Source organism: Neophocaena asiaeorientalis, unplaced genomic scaffold (assembly GCF_003031525.2).
Source record: "Neophocaena asiaeorientalis asiaeorientalis breed wild unplaced genomic scaffold, Neophocaena_asiaeorientalis_V1.1 scaffold177, whole genome shotgun sequence".
Lineage (NCBI taxonomy): Eukaryota > Metazoa > Chordata > Mammalia > Artiodactyla > Phocoenidae > Neophocaena > Neophocaena asiaeorientalis.
Genome location: NW_020172779.1, coordinates 5,529,065 through 5,547,513, shown reverse-complemented (window position 1 = coordinate 5,547,513; position 18,449 = coordinate 5,529,065). Strand labels below are relative to the sequence as shown.

The following is an 18,449-nucleotide window of genomic DNA, read 5'->3' as shown; positions in this document are numbered from 1 at the left end:
GGGGGAGGGGGCCCGCGTACCAAAAAAAAAAAAAAAAAAAAAAACTATCTTGTCACATTTTAAAAAATCTTCAAAGGCTGGGTCTATTAAAAGCAGGGTAGCAAGTTAATTGTAAAAGCGGACAACACAGATAGTAGTCAAATGTGAACAAAGAAGCTTACGTTTCACAATGATTTCCTGCTATGGTAATTTTTGCTGAATACCATTCCTTCAAATGTTTTAATGCTCCTACAGTAGGCAAACAGTCTCTCAATTTAGGCGGATCTTTGTCAGAAGGCAACAGTATTATATCTATCATTGCTCTACCTAGAAAGAGATAAAGGCATTTTTGTAATTTTTAAAGAACATTTTTATTTTATATAGGAGCATAGTTGATTAACTATAATTTTTTAAAGATGTTAGATCTGAAATGTCTCAAAACAGTACCTTGAACAACTAACTGAATTTTATGTTTATTTAGAAGATGAAGAAGGATTTTAACTTTAATTTCTGAAATTCTTCAAAACAATATACATCTTCAGGAGTTCAAAATTTTTAAATGTTCACATTTGATTTAAAGCCATGTTACCTTGAAATAGCTAGCATATGCCAGAAAAACAATGAACTATATCATAATTACTTGCCAATTATGTGCCAGTGGTTAATTATACATTGCTCTTGAGATCATCAATGCTATTGTTGTACTGAACAGAGGGAAAAAAACCTGTGCAATTCATTATGTTCTTCTATACTTTTGTTATACAAAAGGGAATGAATTAGTATAAAACTGTAATGTTCAAATAAATTATTTCTCTTTTTATAGAACAATAAAGCACTCAGAAAACTCAATTATACTGACAACATCACTGGTTCCTGAGAAAGAAGGTTAACTTCATGAAACTTTAAATTTTATAAAAATGATAAATTTTACTGAAGGACCAGAAAAATCAAAATGAAACAGAAAGCAAATAAAAGTTTGATAATGAAAGTATTCCAATTTGCCAAAATAGCAACTGTACATTCCATATTTTGAAATTCATATAAAAATCTGACATGTTTGTTTATCAATGTATTCAGTTATCTTCCATATAGGATCTTTTATACGAAAATATAATCTTGAATATAAGGATTAGACTGTGAGCTATAAAGTCCTTTATGATAATCACATATGCTTTACTCATCATTGTATACTCAGCTCCTAGTACAACGCCTGACATATAACAGACGCAACAACTATCTGCCTAATAAATGACCTCCAATAATGAAAATATTCAGAAAAGTATTCAAAAGTATTTGTGGATGCCAAAGCGTACCAAGCTTTAGATGAATCAGCTACTTGATTCACACAAAGGAAGATTAATTTAAGACAAAATACAGTTTTAAGAATAGTATGATGCAGTATTTCATAAAATATGCTTTCTATTATAGGAAAAAAATGGATTGTGTAAAAAAATGCTGAGTCAAGGGCTTCTTTTACTGCATGACTTTCTATTTGATAATATGTATAGTGACTTCACACCATAAAAGTATGTTATCCAAATGATCTAGGTTAAAGAACTTCTTTTTCCAGGATTTGCTCATGGGAGTAGAGTTCTACAGAACATTGTGGAAAACAATGGTATATACAGTGCAAAGCTGCTTCTTCAGTAATAACTGAAGAAGGAAACAGATGAGTAATTTCTTAAGTTCTAATTTTTGTCTAAGTAAATGAAAACAATTAAGAAAATTGTGATGTCTCAACAAGGTACTTTATTAAAGTAGTAGAGTATGTTTTTTAACAACTTCATATAGAAAATTATTTTTCATTTTTCATTTCAACGTTAGAAGTGAGAACACGAGCATAAAGAATGAAGTTATCACTCATTCACAGAAAGTGTAAGATAAGGTACAAATTATTGAAAGTAGTCATAAAATATTACCAGGAGCAGGAAGTTTGTCTGATAACTGATGCAAATTTTCTGCAGATTCTTCATATAGGCTAAAATAAAACAGTAGGTTAGGAAAAAATATATATACACACATTACATATAATCATAATAGGTAATATTAATTAAATGGATCTATGTGCCATACACTATTAAATACTTAGCATTCAGCATTATCTCATTTGATCCTCATGACAATCCCATGAGGCACTACTATAATACTATTTTTATCCTCACTTTAAATAATTCACCTAAAGTCCACATAAGCTGTAGCTGTGGAAGCTAGGATTACCCTGAGTCCAAGTTCTTAGCCACACCCCCAAAACAAACAAACAGCATTAACAAAAAAGGGGGAAAAAGCCCTCCCTAAATTATATCTAGTATATTAAATATAAATCATAACTAATAGACCATTTTTCTGAACCTTAAAAGTAAGGTATTACTAAGTATTTAATAAAGAAGGCTACTGCTTTTCTCTAAATGGCACATAACAGCCCTGACAGGAAAATACGATACTCTCCTCCAATTCTTTAAAATCTATTCATTTTACCAATATGATAAATTTTTTTTCTCAAGATGGTTTATTATATAACATAAAGGTATTTAAATCCTTTGTTACAAACTCACCATTGTCTAAAAAACTTAAGGCGTCTTACGGTAAAGTATAGTTTTCAAGCTCCCTCTTGTGGAAATAATTATTAGGTCACTTACTAGAAATAATCACTTTTATACTTGTCATCTTCTAATAGTGGTGAGAAAACATATGGAATGGTAAGAGTCCTAAGGCTGGAAGGCATCTTAGAAATCATCTAAAAGGATCTCAACACTTTACAGATGAGAAAATAAAGCATCAGAGAAGGTAAGTGACTGGCCCAAGATTATATAATTAGAGACCACTTCTATTAGCCTCTGTTACAATGCCCTTTCTATGGTTCTACAATGTCTCCCTTCATTTATCAGTATAAACAAATATGATTTGAAAACAGGAAAACACAATTTGAAAATCTGCAGCAATTTATAGAAGTATAATATTTGAATATTAAAATAAACAAAGGAGTTTTTTGTAATGAAGTATTACAGAAGACTGAAATGACAAGAATGAATTATGGTTCAGAGATGGTATATTTCATGAAGAAAAAAAATTATCAAAACTCACATCACCTGGATCATCTTATATACTGTACCACAATTCAAAAAACCTAAAAGTGAATTCAATCATCTACATACACCTCAGAAACTATGGATTTTATAGGTGCCTGAAATGCTGAAGATACATATAAATTGAAGAAATCATATATTTCAGTCTCAAACAGCAAAATGAAAATGATACTGTGGTTTGAATGCCAGTTATTAACCTTAAATAAAGTTTCTATTCAAGCTCTTGAAATATAACATCAGGCAGAAGTTTGCTTCAAGAAAGTGACATATTAATAAAAATATCAATTTTTATGATTCCTGCAATTATGCAAGCTTAAGAAGCTAAACATATTCAGATACCAGCTTGTGCATTTTAAAGAATTTTATTCAAATAAAAGGCCCAAATTGCCTATCTTCCAAAACAAAGAGTTAAAAATTTGAATTATGTAAAATTCCCTCACTATAGCTGCTAACATATCAAATCTTCACTCTCACGGCTAAAATACTATCTAATGTCAAATATTTTAAAGACACGATAGAAAGTACATAAGCATACTCAGCCAAGGATAATGATTCCCTGCTATTACTATCTTCTTCCTCAAAACACTCAACAGCACTCAAACATTCTTCGATATTTCTTTGAAGAACATCTTCAATTTCATCTTTTTCCACACCAAAACGTATCTCTTCCCAGTCAGAACTACAAAACTAATATAGCAAAAGATTGCATTAAATAATGGGTTCATGGAATTATTTATATTAACAAAGACATTCACTAGTGACTATTTTCTTATTTATATTACCTGATAAAATCCACATATTGCCTGCACTGCAAAGAACCACTTCCTGGAACCCGGTATACCGCCTACCAAACAGCCTTGAAAACAAAATCATACTTATTAGAAGAAAGGCATACCACAAATAAGCAGATGTTATAGCATATATACTTAGAGAGTTATGTAATTTTAATATATATATATATATATAAAAAATATGGATCTTTAAAAATCTCTGCTAAAAATTCAAACAGGAGAAGCTACCTAAAGAGCAAAATGATTCACTCGCTATGGATACTCTGCTTTAGTTCATCACAATTCAAAATCGACATCATTATATTAATCATCATGTCAAACACTAAAATCTACTCTAAAGATGTTGAAAACTACACCCACTCGATTACTCTTGAGTAATACAAAACCGTGCAAGTCATTTTAAGGAAATGGTTCCCTCCTCAAAGACCATGAAGGTTTGGTTCAGCCTTGCCAAAGAGAGAGGAGTTAAAGAGTAATTTCAGCCTAGAGATAAAGAAGATGCTCTTCTTGGAGGCTGGAATATTACATGAAGATACAAAATTCAGGGTCACCCCGGGGTGTGAATCAAAAGAGCAATGAAGAATTTAGAGCTACAGAAATTGTATTCAAAGGAGGGACAAGGAGAAATGTGATAACTGAGTCGAACTCGTGGAAGCCAAGAATGATGCTAAGTGCCTATTACCAGTTACTGCCAAAATCTCAGAAGACTTTACCTCCTACTTCCTTAAGAAAATAGAAGCCGGGCTTTCCTGCTGGTGCAGTGGTTAAGAATACGCCTGTCAATGCAGGGGACACAGGTTCGAGCCCTGGTCTGGGAAGTTCCCACATGCCGCAGAGCAACTAAGTCCATGCACCACAACTACTGAGCCTGCACTCTAGAGCCCACGAGCCACAGCTACTGAGCCCACGTGCCATAAGCACTGAAGCCCGCGAACTCTAGGGCCCCTGTGCTGCAACCACTGAGCCCACGTGCTGCAACTACTGAAGCCCACGGGCCTAGAGCACGCGCTCTGCAACGAGAGAAGCCACTGCAATGAGAAGCCCGCGCACGACAACAAAGAGTAGCCCCTGCTCACCGCAACTAGAGAAAGCGCATGCACAGCAACGAAGACCCAACATAGCCAAAAATAAATAAATTTATTTAAAAAATAAAAAAATAAAGAAAACAGAAGCCATTATAACTCCCATAACATCCTGTCAGCAAACATATTGCCCTTCCTGCATTCCCATTAGGTCTTTCCTCATTCTTCCCTGTTACATGTAAGAGGCACTACCCTTCTGATCAAGGTTATCCCTCAGACTTCTGCTGGGACCCCAGGCCACTGACTTCCCTGCATCTTCAATCTTTCCTTCTCTCTCATTTCCTTCCCATTAGCATTTAAATATGCACAAGTATTTTTCAAATTATTTTTTTTAATCACTTTTAAATTCACCACCCTTTTCCAGTTACTACTATATCTCTTTCTTTACTCTTCAGGAAGATAAACTTTCTAAAAGCACTATCTACACTTGACTGTCTCTATTTCCTGTTTACCTTTTCTATTCCCCTTCTAATCCAATTTAATCTGTTCTTCTGTCTCCAACATGCCACTGAAACTACACTTACCAAAGTCACCAATGACTAATGTGTTTCTGAATTTAACAGTTTTTAGTCCTGTTGGTACTTGACCTCTCAACGTAAGACTAAGAAAGGAATCGAAAATGACACATTTGACTACTTTCTCCTGAAAACACTTGCTTTCTGTGGAACCTATCTTTCTCACTGCTCCTTCTCATTCCTTTAAAAACTGGTGTTCAGCTCCTTTAAATACTGGGATTCATTTCAAGATTTTCTGCTATTCTCACTATCCAAAACAATCCCATCCTTTCTCATGGCTTGAACTGACATCTATATGTTGATGATTCTATAATCTGTTTCTCCAGCTTCACTCTCCTTTGGAGTTCCAGACACATGTATCCAACTTTTACAAAATATTTTCACTTTGCAATCTTACAGGCAACTAATCACATGTTCTTAATTGAACATGTCATAGTCCATCAAAATCTTTCTTGCAATACTAGTACTGACTTAAATTATACCAACTTGAAAAATTAATGAGTATTACCAGCACTTGGCAAACTGGCTAAGGTAGCATATAGATATTAGAAATAATTCCCCAAAGGTGACAGTTGAAACCCAAGAGACAGGTTCTCTGATGAAAGAGAAAGGAACAGATTGTACAGTCATGAGAACTATAAAGGTATCAAAACAAGCACACTCTCCCTGACAACTCCAGAAACTTCCTTCAGCTTTCAGACCTGTTTTGATATCTCCTTTTTTCTGAGCCTCTGAAAGACACTCTCAGATAGAGGCCAAGAAAACGAAGAAAAAAAGAGGATAACTAACAAAGATGTAAATACATGGATCTGTATAATGCCAATAGAAACCAAAGGAGAAAAGATTTTTACAAAGTAAAGAGTATTTTATTTTCAAAAAAGTCAAATACTTTGAAAAAGTTAAAGCAGATAAGAATGGAGAAAAGATTACTGAGTTTAACAATTATGAAGTGCTTTTAAAAGAATCAGTAAGAGGTAAAGATGGAAAAATAAAAGGTAAGGAAATGGGTATAAGATTAATGATGTATTTGTACTCACGACAAAACCACAAATCCTCCTTATAATGCCACATTACTCTATCTTATATGGAGCTGAAGATGGGCAAGAAAATCTCATAAAGGGAACAAAACTCAAACTGAGACCCTAAAGTAATTTTCATAACAACTTTATGACATCCAAGCATCAGGAAGAGAGGGATAGCGTCTTTTCCATTTTGTATTTCTTTCATTGCTTCCCTATCCCAGTGACTTGTACACAGTCAACAAGTGTTTCTTGGACTCCCATGTGACGAGATTAATTAAATTTATTTCCAATGCAAATGCTGTGCCAGTGAAAAGAGGGGTTTATGTTTTACTTACCAGGGAAGGTACTATCTTCTGGATTAATTGAAGCATTAATGCTTCTTTTCAGGAGGTGATAAACATTTGCTGCTCTTAAGTCTGAAAAAGAAAAAAACAAACTAAGTCAACTGGGTTCAAGAGTTACACAATGTAGACCTATTCCAGTTTCACCATCAGACATTCTCAAATACACTATATTGTACATAAAAAGAACTACACTCTGTTCAAGTTTTGATATAATAAATCTAAAGCAAGCAGAGAAAATAGGTAAAGCTCCCGGTTTGCACATGCCTGCCAGTTAACACAAATCCAAAATTCCCCCAAAAGAATAATTTTAAACGGAGAAGGAAAATCCTGTTACAATACTCTGTACACAACCCCATACACTTCCTCCTCAAAGCGCCGCTTTATCAAAACAAGCTAAATAAAATGCAATACAGATTCTAGACAGGAGCACCAAAAAGCTGTGAATTCTCAAACGGTCGTAATTGTCTTAAATTTATAATTTGTTTTCTTTGTTTTTTTGCGGTACGCGGGCCTCTTACCGCTGCGGCCTACTCCCGCCGCGGAGCACAGGCTCCGGACGCGCAGGCCCAGCGGCCATGGCCTACGGGCCCAGCCGCTCCGCGGCATGCGGGACCCTCCTGCACCGGGGCACGAACCCGCGTCCCCTGCATCGGCAGGCGGACCCCCAACCACTGCGCCACCAGGGAAGCCCTATAATTTGTTTTTTAACTTAGTTTATGTGTGGAACGTCTCCTCCCGTTAGGATGTAAACTCTAGGAGAGTAAGATCCTTTTCCATCTTGTTCCTTTCTGTATTACCTGCATTTGGAACACAGGAGGCAGAACTACCTATTGAATGCATATATGTCCAAAGAACAGAAATTCCATTTCCAAGGCGTAGGGAATTTATACAGTTAAATATTTACTGTGTCGAAAACTTATGAGCGCTGGAATCTTACATCCACAATTTTGTCCCTATTTTTTCTACGGAGAAAATATTTTTATCAGCCCTTACCAGGTCGACTCCAGATAAATTCACAGCTTCCTGGGACAACTCCACACAGGTCACTCCAGCAGAACTTGATCACAATTTTTTTCTCCTCCCTGCAAGCCGTTCCCGCTCTTTCTCAGACCAGCGCTTACCTGGCTGTTTCTCGGTACCCTCAGAGGACGAAGCCCCTGGCCCATGCTCCGCCACCGCACCCGCCGCCGACGGGACTTTTTCTTCCTCCCAGATCACTAGGAGTAGGTACCGATCCATCTCTCAGGGCTGAGGCCCCGTTTCAGGTCTCTGCTTCCACATCCAAACAAGCCCGCGCTACTGACGCACTTCCGGTTCCTTCTACTTAGGTCGGCTGGAAACTGTGCGCCCTCTATTGGTTTTCCGCAGCTTTTCCAGCAAGCGAGTTACTTTCGGGGGTTATTTTCTCAATAACTAGATCATTTCCTCGCTTCATGACGAAACTGCTACGGTGGCAAGATTGGAGGAGATGCAGGAAAAGCAGAGAAGCAGACGAGTGCTGGCTTGTCTAGGATCTGACATGTTCGGCTGCATGCGTTTCCCGCCGGGCCCTTGATGCTGCGGGACAGGTCTTGGATCCTGGAAAAAGGACTGTCCTGCTACTGGGGAAACATGTCGAGTTTTTCTAGGGCGCCCCAGGTGAGATCGGACTCTTGTAGCTCGATGGCATTCATTACGCTGACAGAAGGAGGTCGGATTTAGTGAAGCTGAGTAGGATGGGAAGCCGGGTCCTTGGGCCAGGAGATGCTTCGGTGAAGCACAAAGGGTGGTGATTCTGACCACCACTTGCTGTCGTTTTCTTGGTACTCCTACCCTCCCCTTTTCAGTCAACCCCTGTCGTGTTTCTTTCCCCCACCCCCTTCGGGAAGAAGGAGGGAAGGTCAGAGAGGTAATAAGCTGGATCATATAGGGCATTGTAGACTATTGTAAGAGTTTGATTTACTGAGCAAAATAAGGGGAGTAACATGATCTCGCTTAAGTGTTAAAAGGAGCATTCCGGGCTTCCCTGGTGGCGCAGTGGTTGAGAGTCCGCCTGCCGATGCAGGGGACACGGGTTCGTGCCCCGGTCCGGGAAGATCCCACATGCCGCGGAGCGGCTGGGCCCGTGAGCCATGGCCGCTGAGCCTGCGCGTCTGGATCCAGTGCTCCGCAACAAAACTGTAGCAATTTGACATTGTGGCAGTATTTTAATTGTTTTATCAAAGGTTTTGTTTTTTGTTTTGTTTTTTCTATCAGGTATTGGTCTGCAGTGGATTGGGGAAAAACTAGTCTTCTGCTGCATATGGTTTAAGAAGCACTGTAGTGTATATGCCAGGTGGGCAATTGAATGCAAGTGTAGAGTTCAGGAAAGAGGTCCAGGCTGGAGATGTAAATTAGGGAATCATAAACATACAAATGGCATTTAAAGTTATGGGTCTGGATGAAGCCTGTGTGGAAATGTGTAAAGAAAAGAGAGGAGGACCAAGAACAGTTCTGGAACATTTCAACATTTCAGAGGCAAGAGAAAGAGAGAACTAGCATGATAGGAAAACAAAACAAAACAAAGCAATAGAGGGTGGTATCCTGGAAATCAAGTGAAGAAAGAATACCCGGGAGAGGGGAATGATCAACTGTGTCAAAGACTTAGAATTGACCAGTGGATTTAGTAATGTGAAGGTCATGGTAAACTTGGCAGGCAGTAGTGTGCTGGTGATGGTGTGGGAAGATAAAAGCCAGGGTGGAGTAGGTTGAAGAGAGAATGAGGAGAGACAAATTAAAGTAAAGACAACTCTTTGCAAGAGTTTGCTACAAAGAAGAGGAAAGAAATGAGGCAGTCGCTGGTAGGGAAGGGAGGTCAGGAGTTTGTTTTTTTTTATGGATAATTTTAATCATACATAAAAGTAGATATCACCCAATTTCAAAAATCTCACAGCCAGTATCATTTAATCTGTACCCCCATTCATTTATTTCTCTTACTTATGAATTTGAGGTAAATCTCAGACTCATATTATTTCATCAGTAAATATTTCAATATGTTCTTTACAAGATAAGGATTTTTTTAAAAATCCCATTACCATTTATCAAAGCTAAATGGAAATTTAACAGCAATTCCTTAGTATCATCAAATATCCAGTATGTGTTCAAGTTTCCAATTTTCTCACACATATCATGTATATTATATAAATATGTAATATTTTTACGGTTTCTTCCTTTGGATTAGGATCCAAAGTAGCAATAAGTTGCTATTTTTTTATGTCTCTCTTAATAATAGGTTCCTTTTCCTGTCTTTTTTTCTTACAGTTTATTGAAGAAACAAGATATGTCCTGTAGACAATTGAATTGAATTTTTTTTTTTTTTTTTTTTTAGTTCATAAGCTGAGAGAGGTATGGAAAGTATATGGGCTAGAAGCTCATTATTTGCAAAGGACATGATCATCTATGTAAAAACTGGAATTTACAAAAAGTTACTAGAACTGATAAATGAGTTTAGCAAGGTTGCAGGATACAAGACCAAAATACAAAAATGTAGTGCATTTCTATATACTAGCAACAATCAGAAATTTAAATTAAAAATACAATACCATTTACAATGGCATCAAAATATATGAAATAAACTTGACAAAAGATGTAAAAGGGGAATGGGGTAGAGACTAGAAAAATGAGAACAGGAAAACAGCAGATTGGTAAGCAGTTTTATAAGCTGATTTGAGATTTGTGATAATTAAATTTAAGATAAAACCAGAGAGCCTAGTTGTACTTTTTCCAGCACTGTTTGGCTGCTTGTGTATATCCATAGAGAAAGCATATGATCAAGATCTTTCTGGCCTGTGCTTTTCTTAGAGTTTGAAGGCAGTGATGGACACTGCAAAGACAGCGGTTTAGTCCTGAGCCAGCCTAAGATGTCTATCTAAGGCAGTGTTTTAAAATTTAAGTTTATTCAACATCATCCATCAATGCTTTTCCAGCTACATTCTGCTATTAAACTCTCCCTTGGAATTAAACTCCTGAATAGTCTTAGTTCATAATTGGCCACTCATCTTTCAATGTTAATGTACCTTCCCATCTCAAAATATTTTTGAAGACCTTCATAAACAACTTCTACTTTCTTATGAAAGCTCTTATAGCTTTCTTACGAAAGCTCTTATAGCTTTTCGTCACCCCTCCAGATTCTATTCTATGCGGTACAAAAAATATAAGTTATAATGTAAAGGGAAATAATATCTTTGGAATGTTTTTAAAAGAGCATAATCCATATTGCTAATAGAAAAGCAAGCAGGAAAGATTACTGTGTTAATCTTTGCAGAATAATGAGAACAGATCCCCCTTTTCCAGAAATAGAAATGAGAACAAAACAAAAAAATTATTTAGTGATAGGATCTTTTTTCATAATAATTATTGATGTTAACTGTAGATTACGTGTGATGGTATATAATAGCAAACTCAGCTGTTTCCATTTAATTAGAATTTTCTTTGTTTCCTCTTCTGTCTTTTCAAGCAATGGGCCACTTTTGCTCGAGTTTGGTATCTCTTAGATGGGAAAATGCAACCCCCTGGCAAACTTGCTGCCCTGGCATCAGTTAAACTTCAAGGATTGCATAAACCTGTGTACCATCAACTGAGTGAGTATCATTTTAGACCTGTTATTGGTAATCACAGTTTTCATGTCAGGATAGAATTTTGAAGATGTTTGACTGGGCTGCTTTTTTATTTTTTATTTATTTTTGGTTGTGTTGGGGGTCTTTGTTGCTGCACGCAGGCTTTCTCTAGCTGTGGTGAACGGGGGCTACTCTTCCTTGTGGTGCATGAGCTTCTCATTGCGGTGGCTTCTGTTGCTGCGGAGCACAGGCCCTAGGCACATGGGCTTCAGTAGTTGTGGCACGTGGGCTCAGTAGTTGTGGCTCACGGGCTCTAGAGCACAGGCTCAATAGTTGTGGCGCACGGGCTTAGTTGCTCCACAGCATGTGGGATCTTCCGGGACCAGGGCTCGAACCCGTGTCCCCTGCATTGGCAGGCAGATTCTAAACCACTGCGCCACCAGGGAAGCCCTGGGCTGTTTTAAGGATCTCTTTATTACTGAGAATCCCTTATCCCATTCTTGCTAAAAACCTGTTGGGGGCGGGACTTCCCTGTAAGATCCAAGTATCAGTTCTTACTCTTCATCTTGCCTGACCTGTCAACAGCATTTTTTGTAGTTGATCATAGTTTAAACTTTATTTTGAAACTTGAAATATACAAAGATATATTTAGATAGATAGAGATGTATTCCTCTGCCTGTATATAAATATAGATAATATTTTAAAGAAAATTAATAATAATGGTGGTGAAATGAATACCCATACACTCAGCATTTGGGTTGTTTTCCTCTTTTTTGCTGTTACAAACAACATTGCTATCAGTATTCTTGTACCTTTTTCCCAGGGCACATGTGGAAGAGTTTCTCTGAGGTCTGTCTGTAGGACAGGAATTACTGGGTTGAAAATGGGAACCTAATTAGTCTTTATATGCAGGTGTTTTCATTATTCCTCATCTCAGTAACATTGATATTGTCGTTCTTTTTAGTACTGACTACTCTGGTAAATGGGAGATGCTCTTTCTTTGTCATTTTAATTTGCATTTTCCTGACTGCACATGGAGCTGAGAATCTTTTCATTTGTTTATTGGCCTTTTGTCATTTCCCATTTTGTAAAAGGTCTATGCATTTCTTTTTCCCATTTTTCCACTGAGTTGTTTGTCCTTTACTTCTTTCTAACTTTTATTATAAAATTTTTCACATTTTCAGAAAAGTTCAAACAGTAGTACAGTGAATTTCTCTATACCAGGCACCTAGATTACACAATTAATATTTTATCATATTTTTTACTCAATGATTTGAAAATAAATTACAGATATCATTATACGTCTCCCTAAATATTTCAGCATATGTCGCCCAAGAACAAAGATATTCTCCTATATAACCCAAATGCCATTATCACACCTAAATATTAACTTTTATAGCCCTTCCTGTATATATGGCCATCGTTTGTCATATTGTTTTTCTGGGAAATTGTATGTCAGTTTTCAAATAAACATGTTTACAGTGATTATGAACACATGAAACATACCCAGTATATGTTAGAAAAAACTTAAAACAACATATTTGTAAATTGAAAATTGCGTGCAGTTTGTTTTGATTTTAGTGACATCTTATGGACATGAAAAGTCCAAAGTTTTGCTGATAAAAGCCAAATATTAAATATAGTGAAACAAAAATGCAATTCATTCTTTAAGAAGTAAATTTCTAATTTCACAGAAAAGCTATTCTCCATTACCAGGGAAGGATGGCCCGACAGGCAGCCCCAAAAGCTCCTCTGGTGTTCTAGCAGCACGCTTATTCATCAGTACTTAAGGAATACTTTTGCAGTAATGACGTGCTTGTAAGGAAGCAGAACTTTAATTCAGTGGACAGATAAGTGCTACACTTTAAGAAGAATTAGGTGGCTACTACTGATTCCACCTTCTCCCAAATTTTGTGAAAGGAGGGCATTCTTCTCCTAACTCCAGATCATCTCGATCTTGACCCAGACCACAGTTTCCATAAAAAAATAACCTTATAAGTGGAACGTTGGTTTGCCACAGCATCTCACAAAGTCCATGGACCTGTATGTATGTTCAGATACATAATGTATACAATATTTGAACCATTTTATAGGCACTCCCTTCTCCTTCTGATTAGAGCTGCCCTCCTGAATGGGAGACTTGGGAGCTCTTTGAACATGTTTGCTTTTCACTGATACAGGAAAAGGAAGGCCACTTGGTGATTTTTGGATTGTGCCTTATTCTTCTTGAGGACTCCATTCTTTTCACTGCCTACAAATTAACCAGTTGAGGAGAACCCTATGAGCATTTAAAAGAAGCAAAGGGAAACCTTTCTTAAGCATTATCTAAAGTTATTAGATCATCTTAAAATACTTCTGGTGCACATGGAATGAAATCAAACGAAAGTTTCGCACAGTTCTTAAAGGTTAATGTTATGAATGATAGCACACCAAACAATTCTAACAATTCACTAGTCTAATCTCTAGTATTCTGCCTTGCATTATTTATTTAAATCTTTTAAGGATTTGTTAGAAAAAAAGTTTAGAATGCTCTTCTTAAAGTTACGCAGCTAATGTATTTTTCTCTTACTATTCAGTTGTGTCAGTCTATTTCAAATATTAACGCTGTGTCATTTAAATTTTAGTCTTAATCGCACATTTATTCTTCATCTCGCTCCTAGAATATCATTGTACAAAGCACTGAAGCTTTTTGCTCCAGGTTATATCTAGAATGCATGCCTCTTTTAGAAGGAATATTTACATATTATCATAAATTTGAACAACACACCTTGTTCCTCTCACAATGTCTTTACACTCGGTAGATTTTGTGGTAACTTACATGATCACCTGTCACATTAGCCCTGCAGAATTTCAGGGATGCTAAAAACAACTGTTGAAGTAGGCATTTGGACATTTGTCCTTCAAGGCTGGAAACAAACATAAAGGCCAAAGCCAACCTTTGTTGCTTATCACTAAATTGGAACAGCTATTTTTCAAACGTTTCTCAAACCAAATCTTGTAAGGAGACCCAATATGTAAAAGCAGTGTTGCACTGGATGAAGGAGACCTTAGATTCCCTGACATAAACCTTTGAGTTTTCCCTTTGATTAAAGTAGTTGGAGTTTTATTTGGCCATTTAATATAGCACCTAATATTACAAAAAGAAATCAAATAAGGTCAGAAATCTAAGTTGATAAATTTTTGTAAATAAACTCAATTCCTTTTTCTAAAAATTGCTTATTACTAAACTTTAACTTTAAAAAAAAGTTTTTAAGTTTGAAAGATATTAATTAACTTCCACCATCTCTTGATCAGGCAGTAGAGTTCCAATTTATATGTATTTGGTGCATATTGTAAAATGTAAAATGTTTCAATTAAAATTTTAAAATGACATATATCTATTTATTTGGATTAACAGAAATTTAGATAGAAATGATTGCACTGTATCCAGGATTTTAGGCTTTAATCATAATATTAGCTTTTGGTTTAATACGTAGTGCAGTTAAAAAAGATTTAATTGCTGGTTGGTTTTAATTAGAGACAGTGAAGAAGTGCTTCTAAGAATTATTAAATACAGTAGAGATTTGGCATAAGTTATTAAGGGAGAATAATTTTTCCCAGATTAGATGTTCATACCTTAGAGCTGAAAGAACACGATTTTCACCTGATTTGTGGTATTCTTTCTAATGTCCCTTGAAAGATCCTTTTTGAAGTAAAAATGTGTTTTGAATGGCGCAAAATGCTTTTTGCATATTTAAAGTTTAAACAACATTTAAAAAATAAATTCAGGTTTATTAGAAAGTTAAAGATTCCATTTTTCCTGCAAATAGGTGTCACAGAAAGAGCCTGAACAGGGAGTTAAATACCTTGGTGTGAGCTTTGACAAATCACTTAATCTTAACAAGCCTTAGCTTCTTCAACTGTAAGCGTCCGGTTGAAAGCTAACGTAATTTCAGCATTATTTGGGACTGTGTAGGTATCTTCTCACCCTCTTCATTTGTTCTTCAGGTTCATTTGCCCAACTGCCTTAGTAGCCCACCATGGGTCACTTTTGGGAACTTCAGTCACTTAATTTGCCAAATAGTCAAACTTTCCTTTTCAACCAGCTAACAGCAAGCTTCCCATTCCCAGATCTTTCCTTCCCACCCCTGGATTCCCTTACACGCTAATGAAGAAAACTCACCTGCTTTATCCTCTTTCCTTTACCCTTGCCTTATATAAACTATGAACTTCTCACTGAAAATTCTGTCACTCAAATTCAAGCTCTGCATAGACTCTTATAATGTAATCTTCAGTTTTGAGATACTATACTTATTTATACTTATTTTTTTCAGTGGTGACTTTGTTTTTTGTTTTTTTTTTTTGCGGTACGCGGGCCTCTCACTGTTGTGGCCTCTCCTGTTGCGGAGCACAGGCTCCGGACGCGCAGGCTCAGTGGCCATGGCTCACGGGCCCAGCCGCTGCGCAGCATGTGGGATCTTCCCGGACCGGGGCACGAACCTGCGTACCCTGCATCGGCAGGAGGATTCTCAACCACTGTGCCACCAGGGAAGCCCTCAGTGGTGATTTTTTTCAAATAAATAACCTTTAAGAATCTTTTGAAGTTTGTTTTTCTTTTAGTAGAATAGGCACTTGATAAATGTTTCTGACTACTTGATTTTGTCATGTACAGTGACTTGTGAAAACTCACATGTTGACTTTTAAGGTTTTTTTTTTTTTAGATGAACAGACAGGCCTAGGGGTACTTTTCACTGGAAAATTAATCCAAAACATATATTTTGACTTTCAGATCATCTGTTGCATCAAGTATATGTGTACTCATAGTTGCTAGTGGCGGTTTAAATTTAACTAGTTAAATGTGTTTGGAAAAAAACCTTGGGTTAGTAGTTAAGCATAAGATCCTAGTATTCTTTTCTCTGAATTTGAAAAGAGTAATCAATTGTGATGTTTTACGTTTGTTTCCAATTTGCCTGTTGGTAAAACAAACCATTTTTCATCTATATGCATATTGTTTTCATTTTCTCTTTTATTTTTAAGGGAAAATTTGTATGAGACATTTAAAAGTGGTGAAGTGTAATTATTAATAGTACATTTTAATGAAGTGTAGTTATGAATCAGCAGAGAAAATAGGAGTAACAGTGGTTTGCCTTTAAAAGATGTCATTGTTACTGGGATCTTTACTGAATTCTCTTTTACCTTCCAGTGTTGATTTTCCAACTGTCTAGCCAACTCTTTCGATGCTTAGATGTTATGTGAAAGAGAAACATAAATCTATTCAATGATCTTGATGTTGCACTGTGACTTGCTTTATATTTTTTGATGTGTTTTTTTGACTTTGATAAGCTTTATAAAAAACCAAGCTCCCTTTTTCTTAAAGTCAAGAATTTTCATATAAAATCTTTCTTCTTCTTTGTTCTTTTTAAATCTAGGTGACTGTGGAGATCATGTTGTCATAATGAACACAAGGCACATTGCATTTTCTGGAAACAAATGGGAACAAAAAGTATACTCCTCACATACTGGGTAAGATAATGCTTTTGACATTAATTTTTTTTTTTTTTTTTATGGTACACGGGCCTCTCACTGCTGTGGCCTCTCCCGCTACGGAGCCTGTGCTCCGGACGCGCAGGCCCAGCGGCCATGGCCCACGGGCCCAGCCGCTCCGCGGCACGTGGGATCCTCCCGGCCCGGGGCACGAACCCGTGTCCCCTGCATCGGCAGGCGGACTCTCAACCACTGCGCCACCAGGGAAGCCCAAGATAATGCTTTTGTTAGGGAAGATAGGCAGTTGAATATATTACTTTAAGAATATTATTGGTCTTATTTAAAAGAAAAAGGTTTTTTCGAAATTTAAGAAAATACCAATTTGTTCATGCCACATGTATGATTTACTCACTCAAAAACACCACAATACTGTACCAAATACTCATGATTACCTGAGAATATTTGTTTTTCCTGGAAGCTTTTCATATAACCTCTCTGATCTAGATTCTTCTCATTTTTTAGTTAGTCTTCTCACTTCTTTCTGTTTCCTATAATTCATCTTACTGCTGTTTCCAGAACCATCTTGAACTTCTAAAAGCACATGAGATGTTGAAAGAATGGTGAGTGAAATCCCAAGTTTGGAAGATGCCTAAAATCTCCACAACATGCCTTTCAAGTTATAGGTCTGCCTGTCTGAATAGTAGCTATCTCCTAGCTATGAGGCAGCCCATTCATTCTGCCTTTGATGTGGTCTAAATTTTAGAAAGATCTCAATGCTCTTGAGTCATCATCTGTTTTCCTCTAGCTTTCAGAATGGTCTTTGTCCTTTTTTGGACAGTGTAAAATTATATCTTCCACATGACATCCTTCAGATAGTTTTGAGACAATGATCAGCAAGTACCCACTGATCTGTCTTTTCTCTAGACTAAACACCTGTAGTTCCTTCGAAGTTCTTTTTATGGCTTCCATTCAGATGTCTTATCTCCATTACACCTTGGTCACTGTTCTCTGGGTGCAGTCACTGCTTACCAGTATCTTTCTTAACTAAATACACTCACCTGGCTGTGTTTTAGTGGTTTTCTGGTATAATGTGACTCCACCATCTTTCAGTTATGCAATCTTCTATTGTAGTAGAACTTTTCTTCAATGCCATATCACTATGTGCTACATTGAGTTCACCATCAGCTAAAACTTATAGGTCTTTTTCAAACATGCTGCTGTTCAACCATGTAGCCTCCTTCCTGTGTATTTTAGTTGCATTCTAATCAACTGTAGTACCTTAAGTTTACTCCATGTAAATTGTATCTCTGGCCTTCTAAGATCTTTTGAGATGTTGATTATGTCATGTAATGTGTCAGTTAACCCCTCAGTTTCAGGTCATGTACAAATTTAATTAAGCATACCTTCTTCAGTATCATGCAAGATATGATTAAAAATGTTGGCTTTTCATTCTTGATCAAAATTATTATTTTTTTTTATTTCCAAGTGCACCTTCATCTTAGACAGGCAGACTTCGATATTCCCATCTGTTTCTTTTCCTCTCTTGCCCAAGTAGGTCTTAAATGCTTGGAATAACTTTTTTGCTTCCATTAGCCA

The 18,449-nt window shown here is 36.7% G+C and overlaps 2 protein-coding genes across 2 annotated transcripts in view; one reads left to right on the top strand and one right to left on the bottom strand.

Moving 5' to 3' along the window:
* MTBP (MDM2 binding protein) overlaps positions 1-8,080 on the bottom strand; it is a 71,901-nt gene extending 63,821 nt beyond the window's left edge. The window contains exons 1-6 of the mRNA XM_024741254.1: positions 7,938-8,080; positions 6,808-6,888; positions 3,845-3,918; positions 3,598-3,749; positions 1,899-1,957; positions 162-306 (exon numbers count right to left, since the gene is read on the bottom strand). Coding sequence (XP_024597022.1) covers positions 162-306; positions 1,899-1,957; positions 3,598-3,749; positions 3,845-3,918; positions 6,808-6,888; positions 7,938-8,055 — 629 coding nt within the window. The 5' untranslated portion in view covers positions 8,056-8,080. The remainder of the gene's footprint in view (positions 1-161; positions 307-1,898; positions 1,958-3,597; positions 3,750-3,844; positions 3,919-6,807; positions 6,889-7,937) is intronic.
* A 219-nt stretch (positions 8,081-8,299) lies between these two features.
* MRPL13 (mitochondrial ribosomal protein L13) overlaps positions 8,300-18,449 on the top strand; it is a 35,570-nt gene continuing 25,420 nt past the window's right edge. Inside the window, exons 1-3 of the mRNA XM_024741250.1 lie at positions 8,300-8,454; positions 11,291-11,414; positions 16,799-16,892. Of these exons, the coding sequence (XP_024597018.1) occupies positions 8,371-8,454; positions 11,291-11,414; positions 16,799-16,892 (302 nt within the window). The 5' untranslated portion in view covers positions 8,300-8,370. The remainder of the gene's footprint in view (positions 8,455-11,290; positions 11,415-16,798; positions 16,893-18,449) is intronic.